At 40.4% G+C, this 8,315-nt stretch overlaps 1 protein-coding gene across 1 annotated transcript; it reads left to right on the top strand.

The window, feature by feature from the left end:
- Positions 1-3,707: 3,707 nt before the first annotated feature.
- On the top strand, positions 3,708-5,003 carry LOC103439270 (uncharacterized). Its single transcript, XM_008377811.4, has one exon. It carries the CDS (start codon positions 4,121-4,123, stop codon positions 4,847-4,849), a length of 729 nt encoding a protein of 242 aa, XP_008376033.3. The 5' UTR covers positions 3,708-4,120; the 3' UTR covers positions 4,850-5,003.
- The last annotated feature ends 3,312 nt before the right edge of the window (positions 5,004-8,315 follow it).

Below are 8,315 nucleotides of genomic sequence, written 5' to 3'. Positions count from 1 at the left end.
TTTATTATTTTCTGGAATGCTCCAGATTTTTGGAGCAAAATCTGGATAGCCACGTGTGTGGCCCAGATTAAAGGGAAGAAAAGTTAGGCGATGGAGATGAAAGATAAAGGAGAGGATGGACGATGGACGATGCCCAATCGGGAGAAAAGAAAGAAGTGAGTGACCAATGGGAAAGAGAAGAAAGGAAGAAAAAGGAGAGAGTGATGGAACACTGGATCACCCTTGACCCATTTCCTTCCCGTCGACCCAACCCGTTTCGTAGTCATTCTAACGGTTTTTTGTCGATTTTTCCGCCAAATTGCAGCCATTCACCACATAGGAACTTTTTACCGGCATTCTTCTTCAATTTCCAACCATGATTGATGGGTTTTTTTATCCTAGTTTCATAAGAACACCCACATTAGCTTTGAGGGGTGCACGGCGGTGAATCCGCCATTCCTGCAATGATTTCTTTCAATTGTCATCACCAATAGCCCTCCCTTGAGTTTAGGAACAATGCCCAATCATTGGTTGGAGCGTCAGAGTTGATTTGAGGACAAATCAAGAACACCCAAATTTTAGGGTTCCAGCTGGTTCGTGGCAATTTGAAGCTTTTCCTGACCAAATTGGACTTGACCACATGTATAAAACTTGCTTAACTCGTTGAGATCTTCATTTATGTGAAGTTTGAGAATTTTTAGAAATAGCTGATTTTTTCCTGCGAGTCGGGGTGACCAAGGCGGTGCGTGGCGGCAACACGTGGGTCGAGGCATCCCTTGACCTTCCTAGGCTAAATTTGATTCTCCAATTTCGTACATGAAGTCCAATTGACAAATTTCCTTCGTTTAAACCTAGTTCCATTAAGGTCCGCCACTTGATTATTATAACAATCGACGATTCGACCGTTGGATCGTCACCAAATTTTGATATGTTATAGTATGTAATATTTAAGGATATTAGAAATTTCCGGATCTGGAATCCAATGTACGGAGCTTCCTGAATAGGATATGTAAGTTACGTGTTCTATGGATAAGAATTATGAGACGTGATTTGATAATTGTTTTAGGCGTCGATCATTCGTGACACCTCAATATTCGTTCTAGGGAGTTGTAGCGTGGACCTCGGGTGAGTGGGTCTTTTTCCTTTTTATAGTGTATATATATATATATATATATATATATACACCTTACTATTTTCCAGAAATGTTTTAAATTGATTATGCATAGCATGCCATGATTTAAATGTGTTATATTTAAATATTGCATTGTGATGAGATTTGTGGTTATGCCAAATGATCCTATGGAGGCGCAGGTAAGTTCAGGTGAGTTATTATGTGATTGAAATTGTTGAATTATATGAGCATGCATATATTCATTTAGAGCTCATCATTGCTGCACCCCGGTATTAGTGCTCCCGTCCAAGTTAGGTGCTAGCCTGTCGTACAGGTCGCATTAGGTTACTCTGATTCGTAGGTGACACGCGCATATCGCTAGCTTTCACGTGATCATAACACTAGACCGTACATATTTACACCCAGCCTGTTGTTCAGGTCACACTAGGTGACTCCGACTCGTGTGCTAACATAGACTGATAAGCAATAGGTCCAGTCATACAGGTCACATCAAGTGACTCCAACTGGCATGTTAGTTTAGACTGCTCTCACACCTGGCTTACATTTATTATTGCTGAGATATTGTGGCATGACATGCTTCTGTTTTTACCGCACCTGTGCATTCATTTTTCGTACCTATGTAGTATTATTTTTTGGAAACTATATGAGTTTTACAGTGAGGGGTTATAACGTTTTCAAAAGGTTTTTATTAAAACTTTTTTTTCAGGCCCACTCATCCTTGTTTTTCGCCCCTCCAGTTCTAGTAGCCAAGTGTTCGTACCGACAAGGATTATCAGCAAATCTTGGGGTAGACGATTACCATCGATAATATAATTCTCACCCTATTTTACTGTACTGTACTTATACTCTGTTATCACATGTGAAAGGGTTCATACCTGTTCACTGTGCACCCTTGTACTTAGGCACTTTTAAGTTTAAATTTATTCACATCTTCCACATCAATACACTTTATGGCTTCGTCACCTTCCAGGTGTTGGCCAACACAGCTCGATTCGGAGTCCTAGTGGATATCCCGGGTCAGGGTGTATCAAATAAAGCCCGTGCAAACTCAAATCAAAAAATAAAAAACCGCCACAAGTGCTTGATGAAGAAAGAAATAGAAGATGAAAAGTATGGAAGCAAAAAAAATGAAAAACTTACAAATTGAGCTGAAGAAAAGAAAAAGATTGAAGATGAAGAGAAAGAAATGAGTAAAATGAAGATGAGCAAGAAGGAAAAAATCTAAATGAACAACAAATTGAAAAAAAAATTGGCGTAAGAACAATAAAATAGTCAATTTATGTCGGTTATAACCGTCAGAATACTAAAATAATAAAATAATCAATTTTTTTCGGTTATAATAGCCACCATTAACTTAAAAACCGCCAGAATCTATTAAAAATATTTATAAAAAAAAAAAAGAATTCAAAAATATTGGTGGTTATTACTGATTTTATGGCAGTTGAATAGGAATTCCTGTCGAATATAATCGACATGATTTTGTTGATATCCGCCACTAACTGAATGATGTGTCGGATATAATTTATCCAACATAATAGTTTATTAAACCGTCACCATTATCTGACATCTAAAGCTAATACACTGGGCCCCACCCCTACCAACCATGCATCCTCACCCTTCTTCCCAACAACATTCGCCTGCTCCCCCGCTTCCTTCACCACCAAAACCACAACCCACTCCCCCACTGCCATCTTCTGCGGGCAAACTAGGGATTTTTGTTTGTCTTCTGATAAATTTTTGAGATGAACAGAAGCAATGATAATGCTTTGAAATGTGGGAAAGATGATTTGGAAGCTGGGGTTCAAACCTGTGCCCTAAAATTCCTAACCAAAGCTCATCGTCTCGATTCGACGCTACCCATCGACGATAGACAGAAATTCCAATTCCTAATCCGGTTCAGATGCCGGTGACTGCGCCACTGGGCCATCTTGTTTGGATTCAGGCAGCGGAGTCGTACACGGAGGAGCAAATTGTGATGGTGCTGACTCAAGCGTGCGTGGAAATGGACTCAAGCTCAGATATTGTAGAGTAGAAGATGGAGATGGAGAGAGAGATGGATGCTGGAGAAGTGGAGAAGATGGGGAGACGACGCGGAAATGTTTTCATTGCGTACAGATGTACATGTCAATGTTTGATGTTAGTTTCTGTTTGCAGTTATTTTTGGGTTGACGAGGCTTTGATAAATGGTCAACGGTCAACTAGTTTGTGTTAACGGTTTATAGGTGATTGAGCTGGTGGGATATGGTCATTGACTGTATCTGGTGTGTCTTGGTTGGGTGGTTTTCGGACCATGTTCAATTCTTGAAGAAAATTTTAGTTGTGACGAGAATACAAGTAATATACTACATGTTTTAATATGAATGATAATAAATTTTATTTTTTAAGTTATTAATTTTTTGGTACACACATCCTACCATTTATATAATGACACAGCAAGACCATCGGTCATATTAAAAAAGCTTTCCAATTCTTATACCAGGATTACTTTTTATCGCATCCCAAGCCAAACGCGTGCTTAATACATCGCGCAGCACAAGTTGACAGGAGAGATAGAGAGAGAGAGAAATTGAACCGCGTCATGACGTCATCGCTTAGGAGGACTGAGGAGGAATCGGGCGTCATCAGCATTTTATAATTTGCAGAAGATAAATACGAAAAGTCAGCCGTCCCTCTCTCAAACTTTGAAAACTGCTGCTTGTCCTTTCCTGCTTTACGACCTCGCTTACGCAATTCCCATTCGCTTACGCAATCCCCTTTCCCTTTCCCTGTCCCCATTAGGCCTCGCAGCCACTTTGCACTTGCCACACAATTTCCTCTCCTTTCCTTTTCCTTTCTTTCCATGTAATTTCCTCTCTATTTATTATAGGCCACCGCTTCTCCTCCACTAGTCCTCATCACATCTCTCTCTCTCTCTCTCTCTCTCTCTCTCTCTCTAATCTTGCTCAGTGCCTTGCCTTGCCTTGTGCCTCATCAGTAGCTCAGCATTGTGGAAATACATAAGATAATATAATGGGTGGATGCTTGTCTACAGTCATCGTCAGGAGGACTAGTTCAAGCGGAAGAGATGATGGTGATTCGTCGTCCACTGCCAAAGTAATCTACATGAACGCATGTGTCCGCGAATACCCGGTTCCCCTTAATGTCTCCAAAGTCCTTGAGGCCGATCAATCGTCGTCTTCGTCTTCATCTTTGTTTATATGTCATTCCGACAGTTTGTATTACGACAGTTACATTCCGGCTTTAGATTCCGAAGATGAGCTGGAGGCCAATCAGATCTACTTCGTACTCCCCAGATCCAAGCTTCAACACCGCCTCAGTGCCACCGATATGGCGGCCCTCGCAGTCAGAGCCAGCCTCGCCCTCCAGAAAATTAATACCAATGCTTCTTCTTCTTCTTCCTCCTCCAAGAATGAAAGGGGAAACAAAAAGGAAAATAAGGGAAGCGGATACCGTAATTACAACAAGGCCCGCATTTCTCCGGTGATTGAGATGAATAATAATAAATATGCAAACTTGTCGGTCGAGGGCGACGGAGGTGATTTGAGCATGAATGGATTAACGATTGGAGGTGGAGGGTCATTAGCGTACAAAGGCCAGAAGATGATGAGTAGTAGCGGCCGCGGCGGTGGGTCATCGTCGGTTAGGAAATTGCGGAGATACACATCGAGAAAGGCAAAGTTGGCCACTCGTTCTTTCAGGCTCAGATTGTCAACCATTCACGAAGGCTCCGTCCTCTGATCAATTCCCTATGATTCAGTTTCACCCTCGCTAATTACTTTTGGTTTTGTAAATTTATAACCATATATTACATTGAAAAATGCTACTTTTGCCACGTATTCAAGTCATCTATTTCAGTTATTGATAAATTCGGATCGAAAATATTACAATCTCATATAATATTTTTAAAACATTCCATTAATCATATATTTACTTTTATTTCATTTTAATTTCATGCATCCATCCGTTATGAATTTGATTAAATAATGATGTGACAAACCTGAGATCTACATTTGCTAACGTAGCTATCAACTTTGCAGCATGGGAATAAAAAACAAATAAAAAAATATTAATTAATAGAAAATCAATTTTTATGTTTATTTTTATTTTTAATCTCTCTGCTTCCTTGCTTGGTTTTCCCTCATCCCTTGTCCCAGTATTCACCAACGATTCATTTGCTCCGCACCATTGAATTCCATTGAGTTCATACATTTTTCTTCTTTATTAACCACAAGGCATCCAAATCGAAATCCCCAACTAAATACACCCCATTTCCAGATCCCATAATTTTCTCTCTCTAAAAATCTAAAACAAGAACAACATACACCGACTAATTAACCGTGTACTAGAAGATTCAATCTGAAATCGGTGCCGAAGTAGCTGTTCGAACTTCGACAAGGACTCGTACTCATTTTGTCTCGCACGCCTGTTGCATTGTATTCCTGCACCGCGCCACAATCTGTTGTCAAACTACCGCACGCATCGAAACTGATCTATCAACCCCTCACCAACCGAAGCCGTCCTGGAGATCGAACCCGCCGCTGCAACTTGAAGATTGAACCCATTGCTTCCCTCTACAACCACCATCGAAACTCGCGAGATCTGCTTTTTCTCAAATCGCAGAAATACCAGAAACTGCTGTCTGAAGCCGAGCCGCCTGTTGTTGCCTGAAATCGGATCTGCATGAACCCAGAAACCTACCATTGAAACCCACTAAATCATTGTTGTTCCCGTCCGAGACCCGTATCGAGCTGGCAATGCCGTTGAACTACTCGCCTGGCGCACCCACAGTCAATCCATCTGAGAGGCGGCGAAGATGGCCTCCGATGCACTTTTCTTTAATTAATTGAAGGGGGGATGGGAATTTTATCAACACTAAGAGATGGATCTCGGATTGAGAGACTGGAAGTGGGTTGTGGTTAAGGAAGGAAGGAAGGAAGGGGGGGGGAAAGACGGATGGATTGGGGAAGAAGGAGCTTTCGAGCTGCAAAATTAATTGCCGTTGGTATATATCGAACATAATTTTGGAGAAGATGAGGTAGAAGACGAGTGGGAACCGTCCCCTGCCTCAGAATTTCTGAAGAGTAATTCTCATCCATCTTTTGATGAATTTTTTAATTACAAATTTGTTTATTTGTCAAAAAAAAAATGCTAAGGGTATTAATTATCTTATTTTGTTTAATTTAAAAAAAAAAGGTCTGGTGTGGAAGATCGATTTGTCTACCTTAAAATCCAAACTCATATTTTCATCTCCTTTAATTCAGAGAAAGTAAACAAAATATCAATAGACTTAGAAGATGATTTTTTCATTGAATAGGTGGAAAATGATGTTTTTACGAAAGAGGTAGAAGATTATGTTTCCATTGAAAATGTAGAATAATAATTTGTGTATAGGTCATTTGAATTTGTCCATCGTATTTTTGAATTTCTCTTTGTTGAATTCTTTTGAATTTGGATATCTCTGTAGTTTTCATATGAATTTGCAGGCCGTAGTAGTTTTCATTTATGTAACATCTCACATGGCCCAGGGGAGTGATCCTTAAATGTATATTCCATCCCTACCTAACACGAGGCGTTTTGGGAGCTCACTGGCTTCGGGTTCCATTGGAAATCCGAAGTTAAGCGAGTAGCACGTGAGAGCACTCCTAGGATGGGTGACCCACTGGGAAGTTGCTCGTGAGTTCCCATAAACAAAACCGTGAGGGCATAGTCGGGGCCCAAAACGGACAATATCGTGCTACGGTGGTGGAGCGCGCTCGGGAAGTGATTCGCCCCGGGCCCGGGGCCGGGATGTGACAATTTGGTATCAGAGCCTAACCCTGGCCGCGTGTGTGCCAACGAGGACGTCGGGCCCCTAAAGGGGGTGGATTATAACATCTCACATCGTCCAGTGGTCACCCATCTTGGGAGTGCTCTGGCCTCCTTCTCGCTTAACTTCGAAGTTCCTACGGAACCCGAAGCCAGTGAGCTCCCAAAAGGTCTCGTGCTAGGTAGGGATGAGAATATACATTTAAGGATCACTCCCTTGGGTGATGTGGGATGTTACAATCCACCCCCCTTAGGGGCCCGACGTCGTCGTCGGCACACACGCGGTCAGGGTTAGGCTCTGATACCAAATTGTCACATCCCAGCCCGGGGCAGACCACTTCCCGGGCACGCTCCACCACCGTAGCACGATATTGTTCGCTTTGGGCCCCAACTATGCCCTCACGGTTTTGTTTCTGGGAACTCACGAGCAACTTCCCAGTGGATCACCCATCTTGGGAGTGCTCTGGTCTCCTTCTCGCTTAACTTCGGAGTTCCTATGGAACCCGAAGCCAGTGAGCTCCCAAAAGGCCTCGTGCTAGGTAGGGATGAGAATATACATTTAAGGATCACTCTCCTGGGCGATGTGAGATGTTACAATTTACATATTATTTGTTATATTTTTTAAGGGACAATTTTATAATTTCATATGTATGTATATATTAAAGGTTATTTTGGGAATAATAGTGGATGTGGAAATAACATTTTAATTTTATAACTTTTTAAAGTGGGTGAGATTATAACTTGGGTGGGAAAATAAGACAATGTGGTGGGTCTAGTAACTCTCCTTCTGAAAACAGAGAAGAAGGTGATTTAGATATTTTTTTAATTAATTAATATATTGAAAATTAGTTTTTTGATTTTTTTATCCACATGGTACAAATTTAGCGGCAAAGTTTACATAAAATATAATGGTTGTATGAAATTATAACTAAAATAAAGTTTATGTATGAGAATGAAATGTTTTAAAGATGATATATGAGATCGCAATATCCCTCAAACTTGAAGGGGTAAAATGTGATTTATCTAAAAAAATATTATCTATATCTATATCTTCTTGGGTTTGGAAATTTTTTTCCGAAAATTCCAAACCAAAAAAAAAATCCCAGTCCCATACGAAAAATTATCAAACCGCTAATAACTAAATTTTTGGGATCTATACCAAACCAATGCCGAACCTTTTGGTATGGGAATTGGGATTATATATCAATGGTTTGGGAATCCCTGACCGAACCAAAAAAATATATATATTTATTTTGGTTGTATGCATGTTGAATATTGAATTTAAGTAGTTTGATAGTAGATTACTTTAGAAATAGAAGTATGAAATTAGGTAGTTTGGAGCTTTGGAACACCAATTTGATTTAATATGAATGAATTGGTATTTCAATTGTTATGAAAT

Source organism: Malus domestica, chromosome 07, assembly GCF_042453785.1.
Source record: "Malus domestica chromosome 07, GDT2T_hap1".
NCBI classification, from domain to species: domain Eukaryota; kingdom Viridiplantae; phylum Streptophyta; class Magnoliopsida; order Rosales; family Rosaceae; genus Malus; species Malus domestica.
Note: the sequence above shows the minus strand (reverse complement) of the source record. Positions and strands in the feature narration are given on the sequence as shown.